The 17,170-nt window shown below is 39.4% G+C and overlaps 1 protein-coding gene across 1 annotated transcript; it reads left to right on the forward strand.

Annotated features, from left to right (window-relative positions):
- Nucleotides 1–9,464: 9,464 nt before the first annotated feature.
- Nucleotides 9,465–13,489, forward strand: LOC116007444 (26S proteasome regulatory subunit 6A homolog). The gene is made up of 10 exons (XM_031248116.1): nucleotides 9,465–9,715; nucleotides 9,811–9,927; nucleotides 10,937–11,044; nucleotides 11,197–11,388; nucleotides 11,505–11,696; nucleotides 11,958–12,076; nucleotides 12,272–12,359; nucleotides 12,570–12,689; nucleotides 12,783–12,923; nucleotides 13,159–13,489. The coding sequence occupies exons 1-10, from the start codon at nucleotides 9,599–9,601 to the stop codon at nucleotides 13,234–13,236; spliced, it is 1,272 nt and encodes a 423-aa protein (XP_031103976.1). The 5' UTR covers nucleotides 9,465–9,598; the 3' UTR covers nucleotides 13,237–13,489.
- Nucleotides 13,490–17,170: the final 3,681 nt, after the last annotated feature.

Raw genomic sequence — 17,170 nt, forward strand, 5'->3', positions numbered from 1 at the left:
TCTCTTTCAGGTAGCATTGTCATTGCCTTTATCTTCAGTACTTGTTGTTTTATTTTAAAAAAATTTATTTATTGATATTTGGTAATGTGTCATGTGCAATTGAGTTATTGTAGTAGTATAGAGAGCAGTGTCATGCAATGAGATTATGCTGTAGGAAGTTGTGGATTTGTCTCGTTGTGTTTGTATATATGATTGAGATCTTAGTTGTACTATAAATTCTTGATCTTGCAATTGCCCATTGATATTTGACAGTGGTAGTTTTTCCCCTACATGTTTCATGTGCTATGAGATGTGTGTCGTAAATTCTCATGTGAAAGTATTGAACAAAATATTAATATTTATTATATTTGTAAAAGGTTAATGAATAGTACATTTTTTTCTAGTTTCATAACTTGTTTACTTGATAGTAGCAACAATAACTTTGCAGGTTGTCTGAATACTGATGCTGCAATATGTCCAGTTTCATCAATAGTTTCTACATCCATTTTGCACATGTTTGTTTTGAAGTTCATATTTTTGGAATTAGTATGAATAAATGTAGTACTTGATTGTGTGTGTGTTTTTGTAATTCTTTTTTTTTTTTTTTTATTTGATACTAGTCTTGGAGTAACCATTGCTATCTTTTCATCATAATGCATGCAGTTAAATAGTTTGTCACTTTGTGAATAAACATTTTTAAACAGTGGCTATATCCTATATACCAATTATTTTTGTTATCAAGATCGATGTTGATTTTGTCTTTAATCCATACAGATTGGTTGTGGAAAATGAAATGAATTGTAAATTTATATTAGTTCTAATATATTTAAAGAATACACAATAAATATTTGACATACAAGATTAATGAATAGTTGAATACTGTAATGGTAGATATTTTTCAAATATTCTTTTTTTTCTGAATTTAAAAGATTGATTCCAACAATATTGTTGTCTCAGCATTTTTTCAATGCATCAACTGTGTCACAATGTTTTATTGCCCTACATTGACATTTTTAATAATGAGTTTTAAATCAATTTATTGAGTTATTTGAATGTCTTCTTTGTTAATAAATCCTCCCTAAGTAGTTAATATGATTGACTTCAAACTAATTTTTTTACAGTAATTTTTTCTATGTTATTAACATAATACTTGGTAAATAAATATATAACATTATTTTTTAGCATAACTTTGATATTTAATTACAAGATAGTGTAAAAAGAAAACAATGAACAATGTAATGCATATAATTAATTAATAAATTTGAAAGTAAGGAATATTTGCATTGTAGAAAATATAGGCAATATAACTAATTGACGGTAATAATGTGTTACCGGTATGTATTTGAGTATTATTTGAATATAATGTTGATACAGTGTTTTGGTATTTGAGTACAGTATTGAGAGCAGGGCTCAGAGCGTAGTGCTCAGTGTACAGATGAGTTCAGTGTTGTTTTGTTTTGTAAGAAGTGTCGTCCGAAGTCCCCCCTCACTGTGTGGTTGTGAGTCTTTTTATTCCCTTCAGCTCAGTAACGGAGCATTGATGAGGAGTTGAACGTTGGACATCAATACCTGAGGTGTTGAATGCTGAGGAGCTGAACGTCGGTCATCAATGCTGAGGAGCTGAACGTTGGCCATCAATGCTGAGGAGTTGGACCGTTGCGCATTGATGCTGAGGAGTGAGGTGTCTTGGGTAGTTTGAACGGCAACTGTCTCGGTCAACGGTCTCGGTCAACGGTTCCGGGTCGGGTACCCAATTACCCTGTCACCAGCCCCCCACTCCCTAGCTAGCGAGAATGGCGGAGGTAGTTAGGGAGTATCAGTCTATCACTTGTGCTGAAATTTTGGTATGTTGGATTCTGGAAGGAAATTTTACCGGATGGAAACTTCACAGATTTGTGGAATATTTCCTAATTTCCCTGCGATTTTGTTTCCTTGTATGGGCCGACTTTGTATGTATATAAGGACCCTCTCAGAATCTGTGTCTTTCACCCTTCCTCATTACGTTAGCTCAGCGGTTTATCATGAGTCCAAAGAGAGCAAGTGCTGCTAAAACAAGTGCGGGGACGAAGAGGCGCCGATCGTTCCGTTTGATGGAGCTGGCCAGACGTGAGAAGTTGAGGCAGAGGAAGGAGGGTGGGCACGAAGTTGGGGATACCGTTGAGGATCCATTAACCCTTCCGTCAGATGGGGAAGAAGAGAAGGATGCCGCGAAGCAACCGAAACAAGCTCCGGTGGAAGAAAGTATGGCCATCGTCCTTGTGCCTGAGGATGAGCTCCCTTTGGCAGTGGAGTATCCCAAGTCCTCGAAGGCCTAGATTCTTAAGTAGGAGTTAGTAGTTTGAAGTGTAACAGTGCGTGATGGCATTGAATGTTGTGACTTCGGCACGGGGCCGAAGCCACGCGGCGTGACCTCGACCAGCGCTGAGGTCACGTTCGCGGCGTGACCTCGGCACTGGGCCGAGACCATGGGCGTGACTTCGATTTTTTTTTTATTTTTTTTTTTTGAGTTTATCTTCCCTAATTATCCGGGATACCCCTTAGAATCTTGAAAATATGTGCCAAGATTTGTTTTAGGAAATTTGTTTCAGAAATCCTGATGATATTAGGAATATTGGGTTTCCTTATACAAAACCCTAGGATTTTGTATAAAAAAACCCTCCTCCTCCTTTTGTAGTCAACCCTCCTCCTTCATTCCACCTACTGATTGCAGTTTGCTTCCAATTTCCTCTTCAAACCATCAAGGATGGTTCTATTGGCATTCTCTACTTGACCATTCGCATGTGGGTATGACACCGCCACCCGACTGTGCTTGATGCCCCATTCCGTCAAAAAGTCTGAGAACTCTCTGCCTTCGAATTGACGTCCGTTGTCAGTGATTACTTGGATGGGGATGCCGAAGCGGCATAGTATGTTCTTCTCTACAAACTTTTTACACCTGGCTGCTGTGATGCTAGCCAGAAATTCAGCTTCCACCCATTTGGTGAAGTAGTCAATGGCCACGATAATGTACTTCCGGCTTCCTGAGCCCGTGGGCAGGGCTCCCACCAAATCTATTCCCCATCTTGAGAATGGAATTGTTGTGCTCACCAGAGTGTAGTTGGTTGCGGGTCGTCCTGGCAATGTTTGGAATTCTTGACACTTAGGGCATCGCTTGGCGTATTCTGCGCAATCCTTCAACATCTTTGGCCAGAAGAAACCTTGCAGCATGATGCGTCGAGCTATGGTGTATGCTCCTTGATGCGCGGAGCACACTCCTTCGTGGACTTCTCTCATCATCAACTCTGCTTCGTTAGGGTATACACACTTCAAGAGTGTGCCATTATAGGATAGTTTATATAACTTGTCTTCTAATATTAAGTAGCTGGGTGCCCGCAACCTTGTTAGTTTTGCATCTTGCTCGTCCGCTGGTAAAGTGCTATCCTTCTTGTACTTTGTGATGTGGTCAATCCAACATGGCTCTCTGGATTGCACAGGGCAGACCCATGAGATGTCGATGCTGGATGTCTCCAAATCCTCAACCCGAGCAATCTTGCGAATGTGGCGGGGGATCCCAGTGCTCAGCTTGGAGAGCATGTCAGCGTCAGCATTCTGTTCTCGAGGTACTTGGTGAATTTCATACCCCTCAAATTCTCGCAAGGTTCGCAGCACTGCATCCCTGTATCTTTGCATGTTCCATTCATTGGCTTCATATTCCCCAGTCACCTGACCGACCACTAACTTAGAATCACATCGGATGCGAATTTTTTCTGCTCGTAGTCCTGCTGCTAACCGCAGTCCGTTGAGGAGAGCCTCATACTCTGCCTCATTGTTAGATAACTTGAAGTGGAACCTGATTGCATAGTAAGCGCGAAATCCTTCTGGAGTGATGAGCACTACTCCACCCCCACAACCTTTATTGTTGGATGAGCCATCCGTAGATAAGGTCCACCATCCACTATCTTCATTTTCCACCTGCTCCGTCACCTCGCGGGCTGTGCATTCCACTATGAAGTCTGCAAGGGCTTGACCTTTGATGGCGGGCCTTGGTTTGAATTCAATGTCGAACTGGCTGAGGTGCATGGCCCATCTCGCCATCCTTTTAGAGGCGGTGACCGCAGCAAACACTGTTTTCTCCACGGCAGTGTACCGTAGTTCTGCATCGTGTAGGGCCTTGCTCACATAGTAAATGGGACGCTGAGTCCCTCCTTCCTCTTTGACCAACACGGAGCTGATCGCACCCTGTGATATACCCAGGTATAAAAGTAAGGTTTCACCCGCCTCTGGTTTTGCAAGCAGTGGCGGGGATAGCAAATATTTTTTCAAGTCATCGAAGGCCGACTGACACTCTGGGGTCCATTCAAACCCCTTATTCTTCTTTAGTATCTGGAAGAAGGGGAGGGATCGTTCGGCCGATTTAGATAGAAATCGACCCAAAGCCGCTAAGCGACCATTGAGTCTTTGGACTTCTTTGATGGACCGCGGGGGTTCCATGTCAAGAATGGTTTTTACCTTTTCTGGGTTTGGTTCTATCCCATTTCTAGTAATCATAAATCCCAGAAACTTGCCCCCATTGACTGCGAACGTGCATTTCTTAGGGTTCAAGCGTAAATTGAAATTTCTCATAATAGAAAATACCTCGTTAAGGTCTTTGACATGAGAGGCACCTCTACGGCTCTTGACAATCATGTTGTCTACGTATGCCTCCATGTTTCGTCCCAATACTTTCCCAAACAATTTGGCCACCATCTGGGTGTAAGTTGCGCCTGCGTTTTTGAGGCCGAACGGCATGACCAAGTAGCAAAAAATGCCTTCTGGGGTGGTGAACGCGGTCTTCTCGGCATCCTCCTCATGCATGAATATCTGATGGTACCCCCAGAAGGCATTCATGAAGCTCATCAATTCGCATCCTGCCGTCTCATCTACCAGCTGATCTATGTTTGGCAAGGGGAATCGATCCATAGGGCAGGCTCTGTTGAGATCTGTATAATCCACGCACATTCTCCACGTGGAGCCTTTTGGGGCCAGGACTATGTTGCTCAACCACTCGGGATAATAGATCTCCTTGACATGTCCTGCTTGTGTCAACGCGACCACCTCGTTTTTCACAAAGTCCCTTCGTTCAGCCGACATGTATCGCTTTCTTTGCTGTACTGGTTTCTTGGTAGGGTCCATGGCTAACTTATGGGTTATGATGTTTCGATTGATACCTAGCATGTCTTCTGGACCCCACGCAAAAACTTCTTTAAACTGTCGGATGACTTCGACTATCTGGGCTCTTAGTTCTGGTGCCAACCCAGTGCCAATCTTTACGACCCTATCTGCTCGTGCGGGATCGACCACCACGTCTTCCGTTTCAGATGCAGGCTCGGCGCGGAGCCAGCCCTCCTCTTCTCTCAGCACTTTTTCTACGATGGTGTGGACCTGCAGATCTTTCTATCCAATTTTCTTGCACGCTTTGACGTAACAGCTACGAGCTGCTCTTTGATCTCCTCTCGCAACTCCTATCCCGTATGGCGTGGGAAATTTCATGCATAGGTGCTCCATCGAAATTATCGCCTTCAGATCTTCCAGAGCTGGCCTCCCTAGTATGATGTTATGGGCACATGTGAGTTTCACAACAATGAACTCCATGTTTATTCTGGAGGTGTTGGGGCTCATACCTATCTCTACTGGTAGTACCACGGATCCCTCCGTCTCTATTGAATCTCCAGTAAAACCAGAAAGTGGAGTCCGTACCTCTTTGAGTTGATTTCTGGGGAGTCCTAGTTTGGTGAAAGCGTCGTAGTACATCACGTTGACTGAGCTCCCGGTGTCTACGAGTATGCGATGCACAACGCTGTCGTTGATCTCCATCTTGATCACCAACGCATCTCGGTGAGGCAGTGGACCTTCTGGGAGGTCATCGTCAGAGAAGGTAATGGCTTCCCTCCTCTGCTTTTTTCCCTTTGGAAGGCTGACCACCTCACCTACATACTATGGATGTGCTTCCTGGGAAGTCTATCTTAGGAGGTAGTATTGACGCCCCCGCGCTTGTCCGCAGCCTCATTTCCCCAGTGGATGCAGAAATTCTTGAGGAGCAGAGCTTGGCTATGCTACGGGAGCGATATTGCAAAATGGCTATGGAGTCTATGTTGATAGGGGAAAGTCTTCATTCACAGTACGAAGCTATGTTCCACGATGCTCTTGAGCAGAGGAAGAAACTCACACAAGACCTACTGCTGCAGGATACCGAGCTGAAGAAACTAAGGGAAGAGAATATAACGCTGAAAACTGATTACTCACAGTTAGAGCAGAAGCTGAAGGATGAGCGAAAGGAGCACAAGGAGACTCGTGCCACTGTTACCAAGCTGGAGAGATCTCTGGAAAAGGCGCGACAGACTTACAAGCAATCATCTGAGTTCAAGGATGACGTCTGGGAGTTCATGAGCACTCCTGAAGCTGTAAAGGAGTTTTCTGCGTCCGTGGCTGGTCGGGCTGCACTTGAGGGCAGAGTCTCAGCTAGCATTCGATCTTGGACTGTTCACCATGCAGCAACAGATTTACCCGGTGCTTAAAGAAGAGAATCCTGATTTTGATCCCCAGGCTATGGGCTTGCCTAAGTTTATGGAGAATCCTGACCCTGAGTCTGAGTACGACATATTCCCTGACGACATATTCCCTGACTCCATAGCCATTTTGCAATATCGCTCCCATAGCACAGCCAAGCTCTACTCCTCAAGAATTTCTGCATCCACTGGGGAAATGAGGTTGCGGACAAGCGCGGGGGCGTCAATACTACCTCCTAAGATAGACTTCCCAGGAAGCACATCCATACCAAGCCGGATCAAGTTGGTGCGAAGGCGCGGAGGTGGCGTTGGCAAGGCTTCCCCTTGCTCGGAGGGGCGGGGCAGACGATCCCTCGGGCAAGGGATCCACATCCGAAGTAGGAGCCGGGGGCTGGGTGGAAGATCTTGTTTGCGGAGGCGTCAGGTTACAGGCTCCTCCACCAGATGTTGAGGCTTGACTCTTCTTTCCTTTTTTGTCACACATTGTCGGGTAGGCTTTGTTGATGCTGGTACTGTCCCGGATACTCAACGAATTGGGTAAAATATCCGCTCTGCACCTGTTCCTCTATTTGTCCTTTTAAAGTATGGCACTCGTCAGTATCATGTCCAACCTGCCGGTGGAACCGACAGTACTTAGTTTGGTCCTCGCCCGTAGAAACTGCTATACACTCTGAGGGAAAATGCACCATTCCCATTTCCTCAGCGTGACTTAGAATCACGCTAACCAGGTAAGTAAGCGGTGTTAAGTGCCGCGGTGGGGCGAGACGAGGTCGCTCATCTCTTCCCTTCGTTGAGGGTGGTTGGTTTGGTCGTGGTGCCTAGCTAGGCGGACCAGCTTTATCAGGTCGCCCACTCTTTCGTCCTTCCTCCTCATCCTTCTTTCTCCTGTCAGCCTCCTCTGCGTCTGCGTACCGGTTGGCCGTTCTCATGAGTTCTTCATAAGAGCGTGGGTGGTGGGCGTTCATTTGTTTGTGGAAATCGCCTGACTTCAGTGCTTGGATGAAGATGAGAATCGCTGCCTTCGAATCAAAGTCATATACGTTGTTGACTTCTTTTTTCCATTTGCTTAAGAAGTCTCGCAGGCTTTCCCCTTATCCTGCTTTACCCCGCCGAGATGTGAGAATGGTTTCTTATGTTGTATACTTCCTGAGAAATAGGACAAGAAACTTTTGGATAGCTCTGCAAAAGTTTGAATTGATCCGTCTGGGATTGTGTTAAACCAATCTTGAGCCGTTCCGTCCAAAGTGGACAAGAACGCTCTGCACATGATGGCATCGCTTGCTCCTATCATGACCATGGCTGCATTGTATCTTGTCATATGGGAACGCGGATCCGAAGTGCCAATGTAGGCCTTGATGGTGGGTAGTCGAAATTCTTTTGGAAGGGGAACTTCCATTATGTCGGAAGAGAATGGAGCAGTCATTCTTACTTCAGGTTCTGGTGAGTGTTCTCTTGCTTCTACTTTCTTCTCCAAGTCATCTATCTGCCTCTGGAGTTTTTCAACCAAGTTGTCCTGTGGGGATCTGCGTTTAGTGGAGTGGCGCAGAGCCGGTTCACCAGATTCGCCCATCCCTTCTCGGACAGATCTGGAAGCCGCCGGGCGTTGCTCAAGACCCATCGGCTGAGGATCGCCGTGAGATCGCACCTCCACCTCTGGATGAGGAGGTGGCGGTGGTGGGGCCTGGCCTTGCATTCCTACTACTAGTTGGGCCATCGTTGCCGCCGCCTGTTGGATGACCTGCGCCGCAGCTTGGAAGTCCACGGCTTGGATGGGAGCAGTATTCACTGGCAGGGGAGCGCAACCCCCATCATGGTTGTTGTTGATTTGGCCACGAAGGTCACCCTTGAGATGATCTCCCCCATGGTTACTGTTGAGCTGCTCACGAAGATCACCCAAGGGGTGACCCTTGTTCACCTGACGAGGAGTATGCGAGCTGCTAGATCCAGATTGTGCCATTGTTACCGATGAGATGAACTGAGTGGTTTGTGATTTTGTGAATTTTGCCTGAGATCTGATCTCGGCTCTCAATGAAAGCACCAATGACGGTAATAATGTGTTACCGGTATGTATTTGAGTATTTTTTGAATATAATGTTGATACAGTGTTTTGGTATTTGAGTACAGTATTGAGAGCAGGGCTCAGAGCGTAGTGCTCAGTGTACAGATGAGTTCAGTGTTGTTTTGTTTTGTAAGAAGTGTCGTCCGAAGTCCCCCCTCACTGTGTGGTTGTGAGTCTTTTTATTCCCTTCAGCTCAGTAACGGAGCATTGATGAGGAGTTGAACGTTGGACATCAATACCTGAGGTGTTGAATGCTGAGGAGCTGAACGTCGGTCATCAATGCTGAGGAGCTGAACGTTGGCCATCAATGCTGAGGAGTTGGACCGTTGCGCATTGATGCTGAGGAGTGAGGTGTCTTGGGTAGTTTGAACGGCAACTGTCTCGGTCAACGGTTCCGGGTCGGGTACCCAATTACCCTGTCACTAATGAAATTATATCTCTTTTTAAATTGTTTGATAATGAATATTTATTTTTGTATAAAGACATTGTAGACATCGAATTATAAATTAAAGAAATGAATATTTCTTTGAAAATATTTTTCCAAATTTTTTTAAAATACCATTGACGCTATTACAATATAGCATTTGTTGATATATACTTTCTCAACCAACAGAAGCACAAAAAACTGGGAATCAAATCTGTGACTTCTCAAATAGGAGGACCACAGCTATGCCGCTTGACCATAAGGTCTTTGGCTTGATAGGAAAGTATCAAACCGCCCTTACAATTTTTTAAAGTCTCTTTCTCCCACAAACAGAATAAAATTCCTATTTTAATGTTTACCTATTCTAATTTATACCTGGCCCATGGACCTGAATTTGAAAGGCTGCTGCTGCTGAGCTTATAAGAAACCAAGTCTCAGCCCAATGCCCCATTCGATTTTCTTGTATTTTTACTTGGAGAGTTGGAGTCTTGGAGACAGACGATTAAATTTTATACTTTCCCAGTTTTCCTCTACTTCCACTCAGATCGATCCTTTGCTTGCTTCTGAATCCCTCATTTTCTCTCTTCTCTATCGCACACACAACGAGCGGGGATGGCAACAGCGATGGTGGAGGACAGCAATTTCGAGGACGACCAGTTGGCTTCGATGTCCACTGAAGATATTGTTAGGGCTTCGCGGCTGCTCGACAATGAAATTCGAATTCTGAAGGTTCTTTTATTAAACAGTTTTGGGTTTTCATTGAATTTGTGTTTTCTCATTTCAATGTATTCGATGATTCAATGTTTGATAATGATGGGCATTAGGAAGAGCTGCAGAGAACCAATCTAGAATTGGATTCTTTCAAGGAAAAGATCAAGGAGAATCAAGAGAAGATTAAGCTCAACAAACAGCTTCCTTACTTAGTCGGGAACATAGTTGAGGCGAGTAATTGGTTCTTCTTTTTTGTTCATTAGTATATTTTGAGCACTGCAACTCATATATGTGGAGAAGCTGTGAAATTAGGGGTTCCATAGATTCTAGGTTCTAAAGTTTTTTTGCTCAACAGTAAATATTGAAACTTCATATTGATTAGCTGGTTTTTTCTTTTGAGATACACTGTCAAAACTCAAGACCTAGATTGTTGGGAACTTGATGAATGTAACTTAGGAACCAATTTTTTCTTTACTGTCATCTCTTTAACAACTACAACAATTTTGTTGTACTTTCTTGAGCTTCTGAAATGAATACTTACTATTACCAATCACCCTTACATGCTTTGACTGTACTAGAATCTTATATTCTTATGCATAATTTTATTCTTTTTAAGTTAGAATATGTATTTAGTATTTACCTTTTTCATTGGTGTATATTTTTTTGGGGGCTTATGGGGGCACTACTCTGATCATTAGGAGTAAAGTATGAGCTTTATAACATGGAATATATTTTATTACATTACATGTGAAAACCCAATAGGACTTGAATCATTACTCTACATCCTGCTCCTTCAATAACTAGATTGTAAGCGTAGGTTTAACGTGGGAACACTTAGTTTTATTGGGGAAAAAAAACATTAATGCTGTGACTTGTTATTTGTGTGAATTTGTAGACTGATAATAAATTTATTCTTGCATGTTTGGTAGTTTCATAGGCCAATACTTCTATATATTTATAACAGTCCTTCCTTGGTGGCATTGCCTTGAATCTTATTGCCTCTCTGTTTAAGTAGTGGTCGGTTGCCTGGTGATGGATTACGTGTGGGCTAACAAGGGAAAGTGGAAAACTCCTATTATAAGATCCCTCAAGAGTAAAATCATTGTTTTCTATTGCAGAACATAAGAAATTCAGTTACATGATTTTCTGATAAAAAATAAATAAAAATAAAAGATGTAAACACTGCCACAATGGTATGTTATCTCTTTCGAGGTGCTAATTAATTTTTGTCATTGTCAGATTTTAGAAATGAACCCAGAGGAAGATGCTGAGGAAGATGGAGCAAATATTGATCTTGACTCACAAAGAAAGGGCAAGTGTGTTGTACTGAAAACATCCACTCGCCAGGTAAGATTGCATGTTCTTGACTTCTTGTCAATATTTTCTCTTCATGCCTTTGTTGGTATTCCTATTTGCTGACGTGAGTGCCATTCAGTTTCAATGATGTCCGGTTGTCTTCAGACTTCAATTGATATTGATTTGCTTGTTATGAATTGTAGACAATATTCCTGCCTGTGGTTGGTCTTGTTGATCCTGACAAATTAAAGCCTGGTGATTTGGTTGGTGTGAACAAAGATAGTTATTTGATCTTGGACACTTTGCCATCTGAGTTTGATTCTCGGGTTAAGGCAATGGAAGTTGATGAAAAACCAACAGAGGACTACAATGATATTGGAGGCCTTGAGAAACAGGCATGTATTTTTTCTTCACAGTTGAACAATTATGCTGTATGGATTAACTGTACATTTTGTTTATGCTTTTAGCATTTAATGTAGAAATCCTCTAATTTTGCTTGGAACTGTTTCAGATCCAAGAACTGGTTGAGGCAATTGTTTTGCCCATGACACACAAAGAGCGGTTTCAGAAATTAGGAGTTCGTCCACCTAAAGGTGTTCTTCTATATGGGCCTCCTGGGACTGGAAAAACTCTTATGGCTCGTGCTTGTGCTGCACAGACAAATGCTACTTTTCTTAAGCTAGCAGGTCCCCAACTTGTTCAGGTATTAGATTTCTTGCAATCTTGTTAATATTTATTTTTCATACATCTTTCTTTTCTTTGCCAACACCAAGATATTTGTGAATTAGTGTTTTGATTTTTTAGATAGAATTTGACACATGTATTTTTTAGTTAGATAGTTGTGTGGTTATTAATAGTATAAGATTCAATAAGTTTGATATGTATGTGTATATATATTCTGTATCCTTAGATTGACTATGAAAGTTCATTGTAGACATAACAACCAATATTGTTATGAATATAGATGTTTATTGGAGACGGAGCCAAACTTGTCCGTGATGCTTTCCAGCTTGCAAAGGAAAAATCCCCTTGCATTATTTTCATTGATGAAATTGATGCTATTGGCACAAAGCGTTTCGATAGGTACACTATTTACCTGGCATGTTCAATTGTACTTGAATAGCTTTTGTGCCTTCCTATGCAACATATTTGCTTCTTGTAGTTCTTGTTGTTGTTGTTGTTGTTATCATGGTGTGATGGGTGAACAAATTGATTATTTTTTTTCCTGCCGATTTGATGATTGTTCACTGTAACTGACTTTTTGTTCATTATATGCAGTGAAGTCAGCGGGGATCGTGAAGTCCAACGAACTATGTTAGAATTACTGAATCAGCTTGATGGTTTTAGCAGTGATGAAAGAATAAAGGTATATTCTTTTCATGACTAAATCTTTATGATACCATCTTTTTGTTTGGTGGTTGTTTGTACTACTGCCAGCTGCCATTTTTTCTGGAAGTGTAGAAATACCCTGGCTTGAGATTTTACACGTGTGCACAATGGTTGCCTTTTATCGTTAACGAGAATGTGTCAGTAGACTTGTGCTGTTGTTTATGTTGGCTTGCTCCCTGCCCTTCAGGTCATAGCAGCAACAAATCGAGCTGATATTCTAGATCCTGCTTTGATGAGGTCTGGCCGATTGGATCGTAAGATTGAATTCCCCCATCCTACAGAGGAAGCCAGAGCTCGGATATTGCAGGTAAACCCTTGCATAAGGATATCTCAATAATCTCTCTCTCTTTTTTGTTCCTATTTGTGTTTTGACTTCTATGTAATGCCATGAAAATTACAGATCCACTCCAGAAAGATGAATGTTCACCCAGATGTCAACTTTGAAGAGCTGGCTCGTTCTACAGATGACTTCAATGGGGCACAATTGAAAGCTGTTTGTGTTGAAGCAGGCATGTTAGCACTCCGGCGGGATGCTACTGAGGTATTTCCCTTGACCCTTTCTGTTGTTAGTTAAAGTGTGTGCAAGGGGTTTTGTCGCCCTTGGGTCGGAAATTTGGCATGCCATGCAATCCTATAAGCTTTAGGAGGATTTAATATGAAACAAACTCCATAAAATTAAATATCAAGAAGTTGTCTAGAAAACAACAATAAGCATCCATTTTTTCTTTGTCAATTGTCGCGAGCACTCATTGTAATTTTGCTTGAATCTCCCACAGGTTATCCATGAAGATTTTAATGAAGGCATTATCCAAGTGCAGGCTAAGAAGAAAGCCAGCTTGAACTACTATGCTTAAAATGGAATCAGTGAGATGGGAATGTTACTTGTTAGATTTTACATTTCAGATGAAAAGCATTTAGCGATTACGTTTCAAATCCTAGCCTTCTTCCTTAACAGGAATGGGAAAGAGAAATTTATGTGCTTGATGTTGTGGTCTGTAACTTCATATTGACAAATTGTTAACTGCTTAGATCTTTTGACTTTAATTTAAGATATTCACAGAAGTGGGTTCTCTTCCTAATTGGACTTATTTTATGATTTTCCCACCAGTGCTGTCCTAGTTTTGTTGCAAAAGGTTTTATGCATTTGTTTTAATGAGTTTGTACTTTGTAACTAGAGGTGTGACTATGGAACAATTTTATGACATTAGACTACAAAATTGCTGGTAAAGTGAAGTATAATTCTGTTAAATTAGCTTTTGTACTTTTTGATCTTTTTTTTTTGGGATGACGAAGGAAACCTCGACCGTTTTAGGTATGAGTAAATTCGGCCTTGATCCTAACTTGTTAAGGATCACAAGGAAGTAAACTAACTTAGGTTAACAGCTCCAACTAAGGGGGCAAGAATTTGAACTTATGACCTTGTGATTACAATTTACAAGTTTGGATCTCTTGCCATCTTGATCATTTCTTGATTTGGTTTTATAGGAGCCTGTGGTTGATTTACAGGTGGGAGGTGGCTATTTACAGGTGGGAGGTGGCTAATAATATATATATATATATATATATATATATATATATTGAGAGAGGGAGAGAGGGAGGAGATTATGAAGTCACTTCAACAAGTGCAAATGAGTATAAAATTTTTAGCGCAAATAAATATAATTATGAGGTCATTTTAACGAGTATTAATCAGTATAAAATTTTGAGTGCAATTAGCATTTTTTTTTCTTTTCGAATTGAATGTGTAAAACTCAATTCAAATAAAAATTGTGCAGGATATTATTTGCACCAAACTTTGTCAATGATATGATTTGAGAGTTGAGACAAGACTAGATATTATAGAACCAAACGGTTCCGATTCCAAACTTTAAAAAAGAAAAACATTGAATGTTAACTGGAATAATGACTATTGACTCACCATTGTTATTTTAAAGCAATATATTTAAATAATAACAATAGTGGTATTACATATATATAAAAAGCAGTGCTTATTCAACATATGTAATAACATTGTTTAAATATTGTTTACATATATAATCAATTATCAATTCACTTAATTATATAAAATCAACCATCAAATTGCATGTTGACTGTTGACCACGTATGCATGGATCATAATAACATTTTTTTGAATACTACTAACTCAAAAAAATATTTAGTTTAACTTTGAAAGTTTAAATATTTGATATAATTATTTAAAAACAATTTGAAAAAATTAATTGTTGAATTTGGACAATTAAAGAAAACAAAAACAAAAATAAAAACAAAACAAAAAAGAAAAAGAAAAGAAAAAAAAAACAAAAACAAAAATAATAAAACAAAACAAAAGATTCGGTTCGAACCGGAATCGTCGGTTTTGGAATCGAAGGTGGAACCTTCATACAAGGTTCTGGTTCCGGTTTGACCGATTTCGAAACCGAGAACCGGTTCGGAACCGGAACCAAACTTTGAGCATGTCTAACTAGAAGTAGTATTTTCACTTTTGACTTATTGAGACCAATATGCATTTTAGTTGATTGACCAAGCCAAATAGCTAAACTTGACCAAATTAGCTAAAAATTAGTTCATCAATCATTCTCCAAAACACCCATATTATCTTTAAAAGCATTAGTTTTATATGAATTCTTTAGTCTAAAATCAACATTTTTTTAATGATTGAAAGTTATCTTTGTTCCAAAAACTGTTGCATTAATATGTTTTCTTTTTCCGTATAGAAGATTTATTGTGTACTTTTTACCCAATTGAATGCACTATACGAAGTATTTTTTTTATATAATAAAAGTCTTCATGCATGATAGAGATTATTTCCCGATTATATCTTCCTATACGTTTCGTATATATGCTCGGTATCGAGTCAAGATAAAATATATATCCTTTGAACAAGCAATATTTTATTCTCGAAAGGGGGCCTGCACTTATATAGTTATATAAGCGTCCTAACCCTTCAACACAAAGGGGAAGACCATTCCATACACACAATCAATAAAGCAATTATATTCCTTTCTCTTCTTCTCTGCAATGGAGTTTAAAACGCTTCTTGAAGCCAATTCTTTTCATTTATCATCTCTTACATCTTTGTTCATCAATCACATACACTATAAATGACTATCCTATAGCAATTTACTCCATCAATGCACATATTCACTTTAAATTAAACTATAATATGTTAATGATGAGTAGATGTTGGTGTCAAGCTAATAAGCTAGGCATATTATTTTCAAGCATCTAGTGGTTGAATGTTCCAGCTTCATTTCATATTCTTTTAATTCAAATGATATTTTTAACTCATGAAATTGTCCCACACGCACAAGTTTTTATTAAAAAAAAATTATTCTCTTTCACCAATAATAAAGTTTATTTATTTTTCTATACTTTATTATCTTCTATCAATATATAAATTAATTTCAACTATTTATAACAATTAAATTAGACAAACTTTTTTACAAAATTTAAAATAAAATAATTCATATTACGTAAAAATTCAAAAAGGTAGTGTATTAGGTGTAAGTTCAAAATTTTGAAATTAAAAATTTGAATACCTAAATATCATAAATATTCAAATACATTTAATCATTAAAATTACTAAAATTAAAAATTTCAATACAAATATTAAACTATACTTAATCATGTATTTCATCTCAAGCAAACCATTAATAATCCCATGGTGTGTTTATTTAGAACATGGGAATCTGAATCGAAATGGGAATCAAACATTTGGTAATTGGAATGTGTTTTGGTGAAAGTATTTTGTATGTGTTGGCAGTAGGGTGAAACTGAAATGATTACTAATATTAATGTTTGGTTATGTATGATTCTACCATCAGAATAAATCGTTTAAAAAATACAAAATAAAAAAAAATCAAGGCAATTGATCTTAAGAGTAACGATGAAATGAGTAGGCAATGCAATGAGGAAGTCGATAAAGTGAAGAGAGATGAGTGAGGAGGCGATGAAATGTGGAGGGCAAATTATCCTGTGGACCCGAGTCTAAAATACACAATTTATATACTGAATGTTTACAATTTATATTCATGAATGTTCACAATTTGAATTGTGAACATTTAGTAGGTAAATTGTGACGGGTCCACCTTGCAAGGTGGACTTGAGTCCATGGTATACCTATTGAATGAGGAGGGATAATGAAATGAAACTGCTTTTACACAAGAATGTGTCATATCACTTTTTTTTTTGAAAAGAATGTGTCATATCACTAACAGTAAGATTAAGACTATGACAAGCACATGTCATGTATAAATCTCATTTCATGAGAATAGCACGTATATACCAATTTTTTATTTATCCATATTCATTTGCACCTATGGTCATGAAAATTTCGAAATTTTATGTGTTCAATATTCATGTTAGAAAAAATTGGAGTTAATTCGCACTATTTGCATTTATTATCATTTTAAAAGTTAACCATCAAATGCCATCCGTAACTATTAATGTGATTATTGTAACAGAGTCAGTAGTACTCAAAAAGAAATAACTATTAATGTGATTTAAATCTTCTAAAATATTTTTTGATTCTTAAATCTGAACTTTGTTATTTTCATAACATTTCTACTGCTCGTAAGATCTTCTTGAAACGTAGATATACTTGAGCCAACAATTTACAAAATAAATTTCCATAACTCATCTTCGTGATTCTATTAACTGTTCTACTTGTTTTCTTTTCTTTTTAACTTCCATATAAATGTTTTTTAGGTAGCATTATCCAAATAAACATTATAGATTTTAGGTGTTGTCTGTATGCAGAATTGCAAAAAAAAAAAAAAAAAAAAAAAA

The sequence above is a fragment of the Ipomoea triloba genome, chromosome 15 (assembly GCF_003576645.1).
Source record: "Ipomoea triloba cultivar NCNSP0323 chromosome 15, ASM357664v1".
NCBI lineage: Eukaryota > Viridiplantae > Streptophyta > Magnoliopsida > Solanales > Convolvulaceae > Ipomoea > Ipomoea triloba.